General features: G+C 44.3%; 1 protein-coding gene across 19 annotated transcripts in view; it reads right to left on the bottom strand.

Moving 5' to 3' along the window:
* dock7 (dedicator of cytokinesis 7) overlaps positions 1-17,217 on the bottom strand; it is a 131,604-nt gene that overhangs the window by 73,078 nt on the left and 41,309 nt on the right. For 4 of the 19 annotated variants that reach the window (XM_045687814.2, XM_045687808.2, XM_045687809.2 and 1 more), the window contains exons 22-35: positions 14,414-14,506; positions 10,668-10,757; positions 9,815-9,910; positions 9,214-9,354; positions 8,900-9,013; positions 8,501-8,668; positions 7,899-8,038; positions 3,251-3,420; positions 2,814-2,986; positions 2,467-2,649; positions 1,992-2,160; positions 1,730-1,826; positions 1,316-1,333; positions 12-108 (exon numbers count right to left, since the gene is read on the bottom strand). In XM_045687814.2, the coding sequence (XP_045543770.2) occupies positions 12-108; positions 1,316-1,333; positions 1,730-1,826; positions 1,992-2,160; positions 2,467-2,649; positions 2,814-2,986; positions 3,251-3,420; positions 7,899-8,038; positions 8,501-8,668; positions 8,900-9,013; positions 9,214-9,354; positions 9,815-9,910; positions 10,668-10,757; positions 14,414-14,506 (1,749 nt within the window). The remainder of the gene's footprint in view (positions 1-11; positions 109-1,315; positions 1,334-1,729; positions 1,827-1,991; positions 2,161-2,466; positions 2,650-2,813; positions 2,987-3,250; positions 3,421-7,898; positions 8,039-8,500; positions 8,669-8,899; positions 9,014-9,213; positions 9,355-9,814; positions 9,911-10,667; positions 10,758-14,413; positions 14,507-17,217) is intronic. The other 15 variants (XM_045687817.2, XM_045687822.2, XM_045687823.2 and 12 more) reach the window with 10 other exon arrangements.

The following is a 17,217-nucleotide window of genomic DNA, read 5'->3' as shown; positions in this document are numbered from 1 at the left end:
GGTCTTTCTACCTGAACGATGATCTCCAGAGTGTCCAGAATGATCAAGTTTGCCTCGGTTGCCAGGTTACCATCAATAAGTGCTTCGTGCTCCAGCTCCGCTCTGGTTCTGTCACAGGAAACAGGAAGTGATAGATGGTCAGACACTCTCCAAGATGGCCGCCAGCCAGCTCCGTATTCACGAGGTCTCCTTGAATGACACAGCACTCATGCCAGTCAGTCACATTCAAGCCATTGCACACAGAAAGGAGCTCTTCCATGTGCAAAGTACTGTAGGGGGCTTGGGATGGATGGATGGATGGATGGATGGATGGGTGGATGGATGGATGGATGGAGGGGTTGAGGAGTAGAATGATGGTGGTGGTGGGGGGGGGGTTATGATTGTTGTTACAGTTGTTGATGATGAGGAGTTACACACCTAACATGGGTTTTGGTTCGACTCCCTGGGTTGCGTAGTAGGACGCTGTCTCTAAACCTGCACAATACTCACACGGTTCACCACAGAGTCCACGGTACTCACACGGTTCACCACAGAGTCCACGGTACTCACGGTTCACCACAGAGTCCACGGTACTCACACGGTTCACCACAGAGTCCACGGTACTCACACGGTTCACCACCGAGTCCACGGTACACGGTACTCACACGGTTCACCACAGAACACGGTAGCTACACACTGCATGAAATGGCATAGCTAGCACACAGAGAGGAGAGCAGGGGACCAGGGCCCCAAACGCACCTCCATCCCTTGCCCCACCAGGGTGGGAGAGAGATAGGCAGCAGAGGGGTAAGGCTGGAGGGGGGGTAAGGGTAGAGGGGCCACACCAATAGAAGTATACTTTGACCAATTCTCTGTAGTGTTGTAGTATCTGCATCTTAGTTGACTAATGACATAGTAGTACAAACGGGTCTGTTTCAGAAGAGACTTCATTTTAAAAAGGGAAAGTACACAGGCTGTACAATCATCTACCTTGTTCTACTGGGTGAATTGTCACAGATTGTAATCATCAGATCATTGAGAAGAACAACTTCACTAACCCTACCAGCTGCGTCAGAATCACATTGATTTCACCCATCTAACCCCAGAATAGGGAAGACAGACACACATCAGTCAGGATCCAAAGGAGAAGCACGGCACACTGGTTAAAAGCACAGCAGGCCCACTGCAGGCACCAGACAGACAAACACCTCAAGCACCATTACAGGAGAGGTCAGGGTTCAGAGGTAATGGGTCAGGGTTCAGGTCACTGAAGCACAGGAGGAACTCAAAGCACTGCAGCACAATGACTCCAGGTTGACACCATTCAATACAATACCTGAGTGATCTGTGGCTCCTACAGAGACACAGCACAGAGAACATATGGAGGAATGAGTTAACAGCACAAATCACAGAGACAGAAGAAAAGGCACAGGTGTCTGACAATCATCAACCAAATACAATAGGAACCATTAGCATGCATTCTTCTGTTGTAGACTCAGGACTCCAAAACAGATGCTGTCTCTCTCTCTCTGTGTGGACTTGTTCATTTCAAATCAGATTCTCGTTTCTTCTAAGAACCCCACTATAGGGCCTGAGTGGATTGTGAGATGGCGACGTATGCATTATCTTGGCCAGAAATGATCATAAGTGTATTGTGACGTCTTGACTTTGATTACATGACGCTGACCAATAGCAGCCTAAACACGTAAACTTTTCTCAAACTCACACACAGTAAAAAAGGTAAGCATACTTGTCCATCCTCTCGCTGTTCTGGCGCCAGTGTGTCATGTCTTTCCTCCAGCGCAGGTTCTCCTGGCTGCCAAAGGCACTGCCTGATGGACTCCTCTCTGCAGGAGAGGGGGAGAGGAGAAAGGCAGAGCAAGGTGGAGGGAGAGGAGAAAGGTGGAAGTAGAGGAGGGAGGGAAAGGGCAAGATAAGTTAAGGGGAGAGAGATGGAATGGTCATTTTAAGATGACTTTTCCCAACACGTGTGTGTGTGCGCTCCGTGTTACCTAGTGTACCTAGCTGTCCCCTGCTGCGACGGACCATCTCCTGCCGTGCCCCGATGCTCCCCAGTATAGCCTCCTCCAGCTTGACCTTCATGTCCTTGGACTTCTTGAAGGTTAGGCTGTTCATGCGCTCAAAGGCCTTCTTCCCCTGCATGGTGAACACAACATGGGCCTTTTTCCATGACGAGGATAGAGAAAAGTTACAGGGTTACTGCACCACACCACCACAACAAGAGAGGTAAGATGGATCAGAAAAGACATAGGAGTAGGTGGAACACTGATGTGGAGTAGTACAGAGTAAAGACAGCTCTCAGACTTTAAGACCAACTCATCGAACCATTTGAAAGTAGTTTCTTTCCTTCCAGTCTTATCCAGGGATGAAATAAAGGACTGTCGGTGAGGCAATACACTAGTACTACAAATGATCTGAACAAAGTACAACATGAGTCCTTTTGTTGTGCTCCAGGTGCAACGGTACCTTGTACTCGAAGCAGGAGACACAGAGGTAGAGCATGTCCAGCAAACGGTTGAGCTGGGAGACAGACAGGTCAGAGAACCACTTCTGTAGGACACACTCATCAGCATTCTTCAGAACCCACAACAGACAGATCAACAGGCTGCGGCTGGACTCTGCTGAGAAGGTTCCATGCTGACGACTGGCCTGGGGAGGGTATTGAGAAAGAGAGGAGGGGGAGAGAGAGAAAAAAGTGAAAAATGGAGAAAATAAAGAGGGAGAACGAGAGAGACTCAGGAAGAAGAAAAGGGAGAAAGTTGGGACAAAGAGGAAGGGATTAAAGAGAAAGAGAACAGGAAGTGTTAAGTTACCTGTGGGTTGAGCAGGAAGCTACTGGGACGAGATATCGGAGCGGATGTCCCCGCTATTGCCATGGCAACGGTCTGACTGATCATGCTGTTGCCGTCCTCTCCAGACTCGTCCCCCCCGGCCCCACCCGTGGCCCCCTGAGCCCCGCCGGGACGACCCCACTGGTTATGGGACTCTAGAGGAGAGAAACCAATCAGGATCAACCAGCACAAAACAAGTCACTGTTGGGACTAGCACTTTAGACTCGCAGAAATGGTTTAATGTTTTTCAATGTGCTTTTCCAGAGAAGCACCTGAACCAGTGTGATGTCCATAGATTTGTAAAACCATTTCATCTTCCTTTAAATATTAACCACACAAGTCTGGACAAACTCCACATAACTACTGCCTAACCCTGGAGGGTTGGGACTTGGAGGGCTTCATTTAGTATGTAGACTTGCCTGTGAAGTCGTGAAGCTGGGGAAGTGTTTCCATGACGATGCCTATGAGCGGCAGGTAGAGCATGGCGACGCGGGCCTTGACCTCGGGGTCAGCGTAGCGGGGGTCGGAGTCATGGCTGGACAGCAGGTTATGTACCACACTGACCACCTTCTTATGTAAGCCAAACATCCTACAGTACAGAGAGAGAGCGGGAGAGGAAGGAAGGAAGGAAGGAAGGAAGGAAGGAAGGAAGGAGGAGGAAGGAAGGAAGGAAGGAAGGAAGGAAGGAGGAAGGAAGGAAGGAGGAAGGAAGGAAGGAAGGAAGGAAGGAAGGAAGGAAGGAAGGAAGGAAGGAAGGAAGGAAGGAAGGAAGGAAGGAAGGAAGGGGGGTTTAAAAGAACCGGTCTCAATAATAGTCCCTTTCAGACAATTTTTGTGAACTCAGGGCGGTTCGTAAAAATGTTTGTGCAGTGTGAACTAGGGCTGTGGCGGTCATGAAAATGTCAGCCGGTGATTGTCAAGCAAATATCTAGCGGTCTCACGGTAATTGACCGTTTATTAACGTAAAGACATTTAGCATCTCCCGGCTTCCACACATAGCATACATCTACATCCATTTTTTAAGGATAATAAATCCATGTAATATAGTCTACACCATCACAATAAATCCATTATTTATTTTAGACAGGTCTATAGAAACATGATATGCAGAAAATGTAGTCTATTTCAGAAGAACAGAATAGCATAATCTGCGTTGTCCTGATCTGGCTATGCCAAATGGCTGAGGGCTACACTAGTTCATTTAGCAGACAAGATTTTCTTAGAATTCCGTGGCATTATTTTTATAGTAAGATCACAATTGAACATAGCTGAATAAAATAAAGGATATTTTCTCGAAACAATGAGGTGTGCATAAGCGGAAATTCTGTGATGATCGGTTAACAAAGAAACAGGTACTCCTATATGCTTAATTTAGAGTTATTTATATAACTTTAGTTGTGATACAAATGTTGGGCTATATGGTTAGATAATATGACAAGAACTTGATAATACCTTGAATTTCCCAGCGGCATCCCCTTTGTATGCTGGTAATACACCCAAACATTCCCATCTCCCGGCTGCGTGCTCCGAAGCACCTCTCACTCACATGGCTCGCTATCACCTGATCGTGTCTTTCTCACAGGCTACAAGTGAAGACCGACATGTCGGGGACGCAACTGCGTGCGTCCTTATCCAATTCCAAGGTGCATATTGAAGATATTGGAAGAACTGACCACATTTACTTCTCGTCAGCCAACAAGATGAGTAGGCCTAACAAACAACAAAAGCACTAGCCTATGTCAATCTACTATCCCCCATAGTATAAAGGTCGACCCATTCTAGTCAGCGAGAGAAATAAATATTTCCAACAGTCTGGGACAGTTGTGGGATGCGACAGATCCCAAATTAATACAACCATTAGCTTAGACCCTTTAGTTTAAAATGTTAAACTATTTCTATATATTATAAGAATAGCAATGCGCACACGGCAGTAGGCTGTAAGCGCAAATGTTCCATTAGCAGGAAAACACCATTCTCAACAGTAACCACAAATGTGATTATGCATGCCATGCTTTTATTATAAAGATGTATTTTTACGGTGAAAATTACCTTCCCCAAACTTCAAACTCAGCTCTACATATGTATGCCAGTTAAGCTCTACACCAGTTGTAAAGCGGATTAATGCGCTTCATTTTAAGAAGTTATTTGGCCACTTTCGTTGTGATACAAACCTTATCAAAACATATAGGCCTATGGACTAGGCTACATGAGGTGTGATACAGACCTTATCAAAACATATAGGCCTATGGACTAGGCTACATGAGGTGTGATACAGACCTTATTAAAACATATAGGCCTATGGACTAGGCTACATGAGGTGTGATACAGACCTTATTAAAACATATAGGCCTATGGACTAGGCTACATGAGGTGTGATACAGACCTTATTAAAACATATAGGCCTATGGACTAGGCTACATGAGGTGTGATACAGACCTTATCAAAACATATAGGCCTATGGGCTAGGCTACATGAGGTGTGATACAGACCTTATTAAAACATATAGGCCTATGGACTAGGCTACATGAGGTGTGATACAGACCTTATTAAAACATATAGGCCTATGGGCTAGGCTACATGAGGTGTGATACAGACCTTATTAAAACATATAGGCCTATGGACTAGGCTACATGAGGTGTGATACAGACCTTATTAAAACATATAGGCCTATGGGCTAGGCTACATGAGGTGTGATACAGACCTTATCAAAACATATAGGCCTATGGGCTAGGCTACATGAGGTGTGATACAGACCTTATCAAAACATATAGGCCTATGGACTAGGGTACATGAGGTGTGATACAGACCTTATCAAAACATATAGGCCTATGGACTAGGCTACATGAGGTGTGCGTCTATGATTTGAAAAAGTAGCAACAACAAAAAGAAGCATGAACTGTTTCTTGCCTTTCTGCAACACAAGCTGGGCATCAAGTGATATGCTAATATTGTCACCCACCAGACTATTCTTGGTCTTTACATATACTAAAAAATATACAGTTGAAGTCAAAAGTTTACATACACTTAGGTTGGAGTCATTAAAACTTGTTTTTCAACCACTCCACAAATTTCTTGTTAACAAACTATAGTTTTGGCAAGTCGGTTAGGATATCTACTTTGTGCATGACAAGTAATTTTTCCAACAATTGTTTACAGACAGATTATTTCACTTAATGACAATTCCAGTGGGTCAGAAGTTTACATAAACTAAGTTGACTGTGCCTTTAAAGAGCTTGGAAAATTCCAGAAAACTATGTCATGGCATTAGAAGCTTCTGATAGGCTAATTGACATCATTTGAGTCAATTGGAGGTGTACCTGTGGATGTATTTCAAGGAGGTGTACCTGTGGATGCATTTCAAAACAACAAAAGACATTTTGAAGATGCTGGAGGAAACGGGTACAAAAGTATCTATATCCACAGTAAATGAGTCCTATATCGACATAACCTGAAAGGCTGCTCAGCAAGGAAGAAGCCACTGCTCCAAAACCGCCATAAAAAAGCCAGACTACGGTTTGCAACTGCACATGGGGGCAAAGATCGTACTTTTTGGAGAAATGTCCTCTGGTCTGATGAAACAAAAATAGAACTGTTTGGCTATAATGACCATAGTTATATTTGTTGGGAAAAAAAGTTGAGTAATAAATATAGTAGGCCTAGCCTATAGAAAGCTGATGGGCTCCTCTTTTTAATAGAGGCCATCACTCGGTTTTCTCACGCAATTGCATAGCCTATAAAAATATTGCGCAACATGAGCTCATGGGCTCTCATGAAGTCTTTGATTAGATTTTTGATTACATTTGCATTGATGTCAGAGTTAGAGGGACAATATAGTGCTGAGTACCAGGCAGTTTGGTAGGCTTAGAGAAGCCTAATTAAATTTGACTGCCTCCATGCCTCGTGACTGCCGGTGTGGTGGTAATACAATTACTGTAACAGCCCTAGTGTGAACACTCCAAAGGAACTCAGACCCCTCAAAAGAGCCCCTGAAGTGAAACGAACTGAGACCATCTCGAGAGGGGGGTCTGAGTTCAGTTTGTTTGAATTCTGTGGCCCGGTAACCTTTTGTAGGGCAATGTGAACACAAAGCTCCCCAGGTTCGCTTGTCATTATTCCCGCACCACACACTAGACTACTGCAACACCGTTTCCCCTGTCATAACCTCTTACATTGGTGCCACACAAGAGAAAATGATGATGCGCAGGTTCACTGATAAAACGTGCTGTTTTTGGATATTGATTAGCGATTGTCAAGGATGCACAGAAAATCCTAAATGTGTTGAGTATTTAGTTGAGATGATTTGTTTGCATTATGTGATCTATAGGGGTTTGAAAAGCGTGAGAAGATAACATGTTTGGTGAGAATCACAACATAGGGTAGAACATCTATTCTAGCTCTTAAAGGGGCAGTAGCCTACATTGGATGTTCAATTTTCAATTACAGAATTATTTATTCTGCAGTTATTCTTCTGCTATTTATTCTGTTTCCAATAATATTTACATGTTAATAGTATCTTCTGATTGCATTTAGTTAAAAGGTGACACAATAATTGTAGCTTCCAAAATGTAGGTAGGCATACAGTATATCTAGCTGTCCGATAACACATTCTGATGAAACGGCTTGTCCTGCACTTTATAAAACCCCACAGTGCATTGAGTGAATGTTGGAAAAAGATCTGGGTTTCTTTCTAAACATAGCAATGTGAAGAGGACTCGGACCACAAAATAGGTGAAATTAACTGGCAAAAGAGTTGAGTCCTTATTCCAAGGCAGAGCAGTGTGAAGACAACGACAACGGAGTTCTCAGAGTTTTTTTTTTTAACCCAATTCACTGAGATTGGACTGAGATTGGTTATTTTAAAGAGGACTACATGTGAAAACACCCTTAAATGTACTGACCATCAGTCTTGAGAGGGTTGAAAAAGAAAGGGGGGTCAAATGACCTAACCCGTCTCACACAAACACAGTGTACAGACCCCTTAGCATTGAGAGGGTAGAGAGACAAAAACAGACATGCGGGGCAAATGACAATCTCTCTGTCACAAACACATTAACACAGTGTACTGACCCTTCGGCCTCTGGGTCCAGGATGACAGCCAGCTCAGACAGCACTAGTCCAGCCAGGTAGTGCTGCTCTCTGAAGGGGACAGACAGCTCAAACATGTTGGCTATCTTCTGGTCCTGTGCATGGGTGGAGAAGCCTGAGCTCTGTAGAGATGGAAAGAGGTAGGGAGAGATGGAAAGAGGTAGGGAGAGATGGAAAGAGGTAGAGAGAGATGGAAAGAGGTAGGGAGAGATGGAAAGAGGTAGGGAGAGATGGAAAGAGGTAGAGAGAGATGGAAAGAGGTAGAGAGAGAGAGCTAGAGAGAGATGGAAAGAGGTAGAGAGAGATGGAAAGAGGTAGAGAGAGATGGAAAGAGGTAGAGAGAGATGGAAAGAGGTAGGGAGAGATGGAAAGAGGTAGGGAGAGATGGAAAGAGGTAGGGAGAGATGGAAAGAGGTAGGGAGAGATGGAAAGAGGTAGAGAGAGAAAGATGAGCAGGGGATGATTGAGACATTTTCCACACACCTCGTACTCATCCAGATAGGATGTGGATGTGTGTGTCCAGTGTGTGTGTGTATCCGGTGAGTCTGTGTGTGTCTAGCGTGTATGTACTGTCCATATCGGACCTGCGAGGTTGCGGAGGACACGCTGGGAGAAGGCGAGGCGGGGGGCGTGAGCAGGCTGCAGGGCAGGTTAAGGGTGACATAGTGCTCGTGGCTGCAGACGATCCTCAGTAAGTCCAGTCTCAGAGACTCCAGAGTGGGGTTCTGCAGCATGTACAGCTTAGTGGACACCTGGGGACACATGGAATGATGTCTAGAAAACTGCCCAAAACAGGATTCGATGGAAAAGCACTGTTGAGGCCCTTTACTCCCAAGTGATACCCAATAGTAATGAGCAGGACAGAGTACTGTTGTAGTGGTTTCAACCCAAGCCTTTGAAATGGAAGTAGATTCTGCAGGGACGTTGTCATTGAGGTGCTGTTATGTTGGGGTGCTAAATCAGTTTGTTCTCTCTCCCAGTACCTGTTTCCAGTAGGTCTTTATGAGGGAGAAGACGAAGCCTCGGTCCATGACAGACAGCAGGTCATTCAGGAAGAAGGCCAGGCTGGTGTTAAGACGCTCCACCAGCTCCAGGTCCTGATTGAACAGAAACACAGGGTCAGAGGTCAGGTTTGAGTCTAGAGAGCACTACCCACTCTGGTATACTTAGAACCCAATAAGGTTCATTCAGACCATTCACTGTATTGGAAGTATCTGTGTGGTTAATGGAATTAAAACATGCTGTGTTGATGTAGGCCACATCTTTATTGTCCCTGTGTGTCCCCGTGACAATGTACCTTCTGAAAGCGTGAGACAATGTCCCCAGCAATGGTGCTGACCAGGGCTGTGATGTCATCCATGAAGCGCTCGGGGAAACGATTCTTCCTGGGCGACTCCAGCCGGTCAGTGAAGTACAGGTGATGGATGATGCTCTTCACCTGGAGGTGTGAGGTCATCAAGGTGAGACAGGGCCCAACACGTAGTGATAGTCATGGGTCCTCACTATCTGCCCAAGTTGCAAAGTTGGAAGCCCTGCCCAGTCCTACAATCTCTTCTTAAAATCTGATTTTAAACCGAACCCCAATCACACTGCTAACTTTATGCCTTACCCTAAATTTAAATGAAAAACAATAATTTTTTGTTTTCATAAATGTTTCCGATAAAGCCAAATGTTTTACTTTGCAGCTTGGCCATGTAGTGGGAATCGTAGTTATGGGGCCAGGATGAAAAGCACGACAGTGAACCCATGTCACACTATCCTGCCAACCTGAACCATACGGTCTTTACCTGGATATGTACTTATCACATTGTCCTTTCCAACACGGCTCCAGCAACTATGATGGACATGTAACCAGGCCACAGCAGTACGGCTCGGCACTGTGTGTAGTGTTGTCTTACCATGAGCTCGAAGAAGAACCAGGCCTGTTGAAGAGCTCCCTCCCTGACGCTGCCACTGCTCACCACCCACTGTAGAGCCAGCTCCTCGTGGAACAACTGAGACACACGGACCAGACAGTCAGACACGCATAGTACAGCACATCAGACCTGGTTCAACCTGGCCTGGATTTAGTTGGTCACTGCAATGGAACCAAGTGCCAAGCTGAACCAAGAACACCTTGACCCAGGCAGGTGGTCCTTCTTACAACAGAGCCCCGAGAGACATTCTACTGCATCACAATCTAACATTATATAAACACTGTACTATATATACACAATCATTCTCAATACAGGGGTTCCTAAACCTTATCCCTTTATTTATTTAACCTTTAATTAACTATGATGATATCTATAATATTAGTACTATAGAATGACTACAGTTATATATAGTCAATAGAGTGTTTAAATGAACTCTTGCAGACAGCTTGTGAGCGTAAGACGGTTAGAGAACCCCTGATCTTATTCTACATATGCCATATTTAACTCAACAATCCACTTTGTGTGTCTGTGTCTGGTGGTAACACTCAACATGGAGGCTTCATTCAAATAGAAACATCAAGTGAGTGCCATTTACCTGAACAAGGAAAACAGTGCTACAGTTAGTGCCTGGTACATCACACACACCTCCTGTGCAATACTGTCCACATCACACTTCAAATCACAGCCAAGAGGCGGGACATCTACACTACATCCAACAACCACCAAATACACAATCCAATCAAGAGGCACACATCCACAGACATACGCATAAACAGGCGAATAAGGTGAGGGGGCTCCGTATGGCTCTTCCCCCCATGTAGACAGTGGCTGGTACCTTTTTGGTGGGTAAGCGTCCTGTTAAAGTTTGCAAGAAACTGGTGCTCTCAGTGTGCGAAGACATGCGGTTGCCACAGCGCTCCATGGCCTATGGGTGGGATGGATGGGATGTGACAACAACAGGTTATTGAGGGGCTACGGTTATAGCTGTAGCACCTAGCAGAATTACACACACAGTTAACAAACATGAACACAAACAACAATCACACAAATACACAAAACAGCCCTCATCATATAACCTTAACTACAGTTCCACTTATAGTTACAGAATGCTTGAGTTCCCTCATATTTATCTTTCTTCTTACACACATAATCTGATATATGTTTTACACAGAAACTCCCCTTATGCCTCTAGATATGCAGTTTGTAGACAGTATCAACCTGTGGAAAAAATACCTCTGCGTACAACTTACCTCAGTTAAATTCCTGAATTTTACTGAATCTTTGGCCATGACTAAAGACACAAAATAGCCTATGACAACCAATGAGGACAGCCATTGTCACAACACCAAGACAGGAAAAGAAGATGACAAAGTGCTCAAGCAGGCAAACACATATACACCCACATACCCCCAAGCAGACCCCCCACATACACACTCAAACACATATACACCCACATACCCCCAAGCAGACCCCCCCACATACACACTCAAACACATATACACCCACATACCCCCAAGCAGACCCCCCACATACACACTCAAACACATATACACCCACATACCCCCAAGCAGACCCCCCACATACACACTCAAACACATATACACCCACATACCCCCAAGCAGACCCCCCCACATACACACTCAAACACATATACACCCACATACCCCCAAGCAGACCCCCCACATACACACTCAAACACATATACACCCACATACCCCCAAGCAGACCCCCCACATACACACTCAAACACATATACACCCACATACCCCCAAGCAGACCCCCCACATACACACTCAAACACATATACACCCACATACCCCCAAGCAGACCCCCCACATACACACTCAAACACATATACACCCACATACCCCCAAGCAGACCCCCCCACATACACACTCAAACACATATACACCCACATACCCCCAAGCAGACCCCCCACATACACACTCAAACACATATACACCCATATACCCCCAAGCAGACCCCCCACATACACACTCAAACACATATACACCCACATACCCCCAAGCAGACCCCCCACATACACACTCAAACACATATACACCCACATACCCCCAAGCAGACCCCCCACATACACACTCAAGGCTGGGCGATATGGCCTAAACAGCATCTAGATTTGTTCTAATTTATGGCCAATTCACAATATATCTAGATTTTGTCATTGTTTTCTCTAAATGAGCTTTGATGCACAATTAAATGTCAAATACAATGCCTTTCAGACAGTCAGCATTAATCTACTGAATTCAGGGCTTCTGAAATTATACCAAGGCTAAATATACGCCTTCCAGAACCATAAGACCCAGTAATCATTTCATCTAAATAGTTTAACCTGTTTTTTTGCAATAATCACTGATCTGGGTTTCAAGTCTATGAAAATGACCTTTTTGTTACAAATGTAACCAGAACCGTGCACATCCACTAATAACTTATAGCAGACATTATGGAAAATTAACACAGGTCTCATAAACAAATCTCTCATTAACAATCTCTCAAGCACAAGCCCACGTGCTAGTGACTAGCCAGCTAATCGTTATATTTCAACTTTAGTGACTAGTGACTAGCCAGCTAATCGTTATATTTCAACTTTAGTGACTAGTGACTAGCCAGCTAATCGTTATATTTCAACTTTAGCCAACATGGATCTATTTACTAACCAGGTAAAAAAGTTGAATTGTTATGAACAAACCTGTCTGTCTCGAAGTGTTTGAAAAGCACGCTAGCTGTCCACTTTGTTCAGATGTTGAAATCAAGTGGCCTACCTTATTTCTCAGAATGAGAACGACTTGCCAATTCCTTATGTAATTGTGTTTTATGCTTATTGCACATTTATAAAACACAGACTTGACAGCTATTATAACAGTCTTTGGCTAAAATGCTGCTAGAGGAACAACAAACTGAGCATACATTTTCCAGAATCCATTTTTATTGATACTCCCATTTCAGTAGTGTCTGCTCTGCGCACAATTTGAGTAGTTGAGACATAAAAAGGGTTAACTTCTCTATTACAGTAAATTAATGTCTCTATGTCCATATGACCGATTCGGTTGGACCAAACCTCAAATCCGAATAGCGAGTTGAAACCGCTTGACAGAGAGGAAGTGATCTCTCATCTTTGTTGTTGTAAGTGGCAGGGGCTTGGTGTGTGTGTGTGTGTGTGTGTGTATACATTGAAAGGTGCACACACCCTACAGTCATTGCACACAGCACAGAAGGAGCGAAGGAGACGAGACCAAAAAGACGACATGAGACAGACAACCACACACACACACAACTCCCAAACCCACCCAACACACCACCACATGCAGCAGTATCCCACATCATGGCGAACCCACGTGGTGAATGAGATTAATAGCAGCAGGAGGTCATGCATGGGTTTAAATGATCATGGTTAAGAAGAGGAAACAGGACAGGAAATGAGAGGATGAAGTCAGCAAATGAAAACTGGGAAATTAAGTTAGTGGTGCTAGCCTCTGAACCGCCAATTAAAAACGGCAAGTATGAGAAAAGAAAAATAGTTTTAAATTGATCCACATGTGTAGAGGTGAGTCTTGGCTAGAGGTTCACTGCAACACCTCTCCTGCACTGGGGGTGTTACAAAGTGGAGAGAAATGAGGGAGAGCCCTGTGCACTTGTTTGACATGACTTCAAGCGGTTACTGACAACTCTACAAACTTCAGAGTGGGCATAGATGTTTCTTCTCCAACCAACTGGACAGAGAGGTAAAAACTAGAAAGGTGACAAGTGAGAGAACTAAAGATGGCGGTTAAGGGTTCATGGAGGCAATTGTGACTTCCTAAGTCTGGTGGTGCGTGTAGGTGAGTGGTGGTGGTGGTTAAGAAGGGTAGGGTGCAAGGGGTGGTGGAGGTTGGGGTTAAGGGTAGGTGGAGGTTGGGGTTAAGGGTAGGTGGAGGTTGGGGTTAAGGGTAGGTGGAGGTTGAGGTTAAGAAGGGAAGGTGGAGGTTAAGAAGGGCAGGGAGTGAGGGGTAGTGAAGGTTGGGGTTAAAGAGGGTAGGTGGAGGTTGGGGTTAAAGAGGGTAGGTGGAGGATGGGGTTAAAGAGGGTAGGTGGAGGATGGGGTTAAAGAGGGTAGGTGGAGGATGGGGTTAAGAAGGGTAGGTAATGAGGGGTGGTGGAGGATGGGGGTTAAGAAGGGTAGGGTGCGAGGGGTGGTGGAGGTTGGGGTTAAAAAGGGTATGTAATGAGGGGTGGTGGAGGTTGGGGGTTAAGAAGGGTAGGTTGCGAGGGGTGGTTAAGAAGGGTAGGTGGAGGTTGGGGTTAAGGGCAGGGAGTGAGGGGTAGTGGAGGTTGGGGTTAAAGAGGGTAGGGTGTGAGGGTAGGTGGGGGTTGGGGTCAAGAAGGGTAGGTGGAGGTTGGGGTTAAGAAGGGCAGGAGTGAGGGGTAGTGGAGGTTTGGTTTAAAGAGGGTAGGAGGAGGTTGGGGATAAAGAGGGTAGGGGAGGGGTGGTGGAGGTTGGGGTTAAAGAGGGTAGGGAGTGAGGGTGACAGTGAGTTATTTCTTTGGGGGTAGAGGAAGGTTCTGTTGTTGTTGTTGTTGAAGCACCTGCATGGTGTCAGTGTCAGAGACAGGGCTGGATCCCCAGGGGGTGCTCTTACACCCCATGGTGTGCACCCAGGAGTTGGAGCGGTCTAGACCCTGAGAGGTCAGGGGGTCGCAGGTCAAAGGGCACAGGGCAGGCAGGAGCAAGGGAACAACGAGCGAGAGGACGGAGCAGCACAGGGGAGGAGAAAACAGCATAGAGGTTTAAAGGTTAAGAGGGTTGAACCGTAAGCCGCAATGAGGAATAATATAGTTAGCTTGTTAAAGATCCCTAATCATTTCATTTACAACTCCCTGATTCACAAAAACAGCAATGCATGAACAGATTAGATAGTAGAGGTCGACCGATTAATCGGAATTGGCCGATTAATTAAGGCCGATTTCAAGCTTTCATAAAAATCGGTAAATCTGTATTTTTGGACACCGATTTGCCGTTTTTTTTATTTTATTTTTTATACCTTTATTTAACTAGGCAAGTCAGTTAAGAGCACATTCTAATTTTCAATGACGGCCTAGGAACGGTGGGTTAACTGCCTTGTTCAGGGGCAGAATGACAGATTTTTACTTTGTCAGCTCGGGGATTCAATCTTGCAACCTTACGGTTAACTAGTCCAACGCTCTAACCACCTGCTTTACATTGCACTCCACGAGGAGCTTGCCTGTTACACGAATGCAGTAAGAAGCCAAGGTAAGTTGCTAGCTAGCATTAAACTTATCTTATAAAAAACAATCAATCATAATCACTAGTTAACTACACATGGTTGATGATATTACTAGCTTATCTAGCGTGTCCTGCGTTGCATATAATCGATGTGGTGCGCATTCGCGAAAAAGGACTGTCGTTGCTCCAACGTGTACCTAACCATAAAGATCAATGTCTTTCTTAAAATCAATACATAAGTATATATTTTTAAACCTGCATATTTAGTTAATATTGCATGCTAACATGAATTTCTTTTAACTAGGAAAATTGTGTCACTTCTCTTGCAACAGAGTCAGGGTATATGCAGCAGTTTGTCCGCCTGGCTCGTTGCGAACTGTGAAGACTATTTCTTCCTAACAAAGACAGCCGACCTCGCCAAACGGGGGATGATTTAACAAAAGCGCATTTGCGAAAAAAGCACAATCGTTGCACAACTGTACCTAACCATAAACATCAATGCCTTTCTTTAAAAAAAAAATATATTTATAAACCTGCATATTTAGCTAAAAGAAATCCAGGTTAGCAGGCAATATTAACAAGGTGAAATTGTGTCACTTCTATTGCGTTGATTGCACGCAGAGTCAGGGTATATGCAACAGTTTGGGCAGCCTGGCTCGTTGCAAACTAATTTGCCAGAATTTTACGTAATTATGACATAACATTGAAGGTTGTGCAACGTAACAGGAATATTTAGACTTAGGGATGCCACCCATTAGATAAAATATGGAACGGTTCCGTATTTCACTGAAAGAATAAACGTTTTGTTTTCGAGATGATAGTTTCCGGATTCAACCATATTAATGACCTAAGGCTCGTATTTCTGTGTGTTATTATGTTATAATTAAGTCTATGATTTGATAGAGCAGTCTGACTGAGCGGTGGTAGGCACCAGCACGCTCGTAAGCATTCATTCAAACAGCACTTTTGTGCGTTTTGCCAGCAGCTCTTCCCTGTGCTTCAAGCATTGCGCTGTTTATGACTTCAAGCTTATCAACTCCCGAGATTAGGCTGGTGTAACCCATGTGAAATGGCTAGCTAGTTAGCGGGGTGCACGCTAATAGCGTTTCAAACGTCACTCGCTCTGAGACTTGGGAGTAGTTGTTCCCCTTGCTCTGCATGGGTAACGGTGCTTCGAGGGTGGCTGTTGTCGATGTGCTCCTGGTTCGAGCCCAGGTAGAAGCGAGGAGAGGGATGGAAGCTATACTGTTACACTGGCAATACTAAAGTGCCTATAAGAACATCCAATAGTCAAAGGTATATGAAATACAAATCGTATAGAGAGAAATAGTCCTATAATTCCTATAATAACTACAACCTAAAACTTCTTACCTGGGAATATTGAAGACTCATGTTAAAAGGAACCACCAGCTTTCATATGTTTTCATGTTCTGAGCAAGGAACTTAAATGTTAGCTTTTTTACATGGCACATATTGCACTTTTACTTTCTTCTCCAACACTTTGTTTTTGCATTATTTAAACCAAATTGAACATGTTTCATTATTTATTTGAGGCTAAATTGATTTTATTGATGTGTTATATTAAGTTAAAATAAGTGTTCATTCAGTATTGTTGCAATTGTCATTATTACAACCCCCAATATATATATATATATATATATATATGCCGATTAATCGGTATCGGCTTTTTGGTCCTCCAATAATCGGTATCGGCGTTGAAAAATCATAATCGGTCGACCTCTATTAGATAGCATATCCCATCATGACAATCTGCACCCCTCCCTCGGTTCAAAGAAAAGAGAGGGCCAGTTTAGTTAATATCATCATTCAGACAAGGGAAACCATAGAAATATAATTAAAGTAATGACTAGAGCATGTATCCCCATTCAAGTCTATGTGCCATTATGGGTGGTAATTTTATTTCTATGGGCCAGCATCCATCCCAAGCATCACGTTAGACCAGAACATTCAGCAAGACAGGAGTGTCCATCACTCACTCATCTGTCAAGTACTTTTGGGGTACCGAATCAACAAGTCATTTGATCGGGGTACCGAATCAACAAGTCATTTGATCGGGGTACCGAATCAACAAGTCATTTGATCGGGGTACCGAATCATTGTAGGATTACATGTCTGTATTAGAGAA

This window comes from Salmo salar, chromosome 10 (assembly GCF_965601325.2).
Source record: "Salmo salar chromosome 10, fSalSal1, whole genome shotgun sequence".
Lineage (NCBI taxonomy): Eukaryota > Metazoa > Chordata > Actinopteri > Salmoniformes > Salmonidae > Salmo > Salmo salar.
Note: the sequence above shows the minus strand (reverse complement) of the source record. Positions and strands in the feature narration are given on the sequence as shown.